Below are 535 nucleotides of genomic sequence, written 5' to 3' on the forward strand. Positions count from 1 at the left end.
GAGACGGACCTGCTGCACGGGGTGGCCGGGCAGGCCTGCCACAGGGTGAGGGGCTGGGCACTCACCCGCCAGCAGCTCCGCGCCCTCTTCATCAAGAGGATGCTCCACGCCCGACGCAGCACCCGGGGCTTCTTCGCGCAGGTACGGCTGGGGGACGGGGATGGGATGGGGCCGTGGTGCAGAGGGTGGGGAGGGGATGGGGCAGGAGGGTGCGGAGCCAGCCCTGACCCCCAGCCCCCGACAGATCGTCCTGCCTGCTGTCTTCATCTGCATCGCGCTGCTCTTCAGCCTCATCGTGCCGCCCTTCGGGAAGTACCCACCGCTGCGCCTCCAGCCCTGGATGTACGGGCAGCAGTTCACCTTCTTCAGGTGTGCCCCCATCCCCATCCCTGTGTCCCCCCATGTCCCCCATCCCCGTGTCCCCCATTCCCTGCTGCCACCAGCTCACTCCCGCATCTCCTGGCAGCAATGACGCCCCGGGGGACCCCGACACGGCTCGGCTCCTGGGCGCCCTCCCGGCCCAGCCACGCGTCTG

The 535-nt window shown here is 70.1% G+C and overlaps 1 protein-coding gene across 1 annotated transcript in view; it reads left to right on the forward strand.

Moving 5' to 3' along the window:
* Window positions 1-535, forward strand: part of ABCA7 (ATP binding cassette subfamily A member 7) — a 39,932-nt gene that overhangs the window by 26,582 nt on the left and 12,815 nt on the right. Inside the window, exons 18-20 of the mRNA XM_019472212.1 lie at window positions 4-141; window positions 245-369; window positions 467-530. Of these exons, the coding sequence (XP_019327757.1) occupies window positions 4-141; window positions 245-369; window positions 467-530 (327 nt within the window). The remainder of the gene's footprint in view (window positions 1-3; window positions 142-244; window positions 370-466; window positions 531-535) is intronic.

This window comes from Aptenodytes forsteri, unplaced genomic scaffold, assembly GCF_000699145.1.
Source record: "Aptenodytes forsteri isolate BGI_AS27 unplaced genomic scaffold, ASM69914v1 Scaffold147, whole genome shotgun sequence".
Lineage (NCBI taxonomy): Eukaryota > Metazoa > Chordata > Aves > Sphenisciformes > Spheniscidae > Aptenodytes > Aptenodytes forsteri.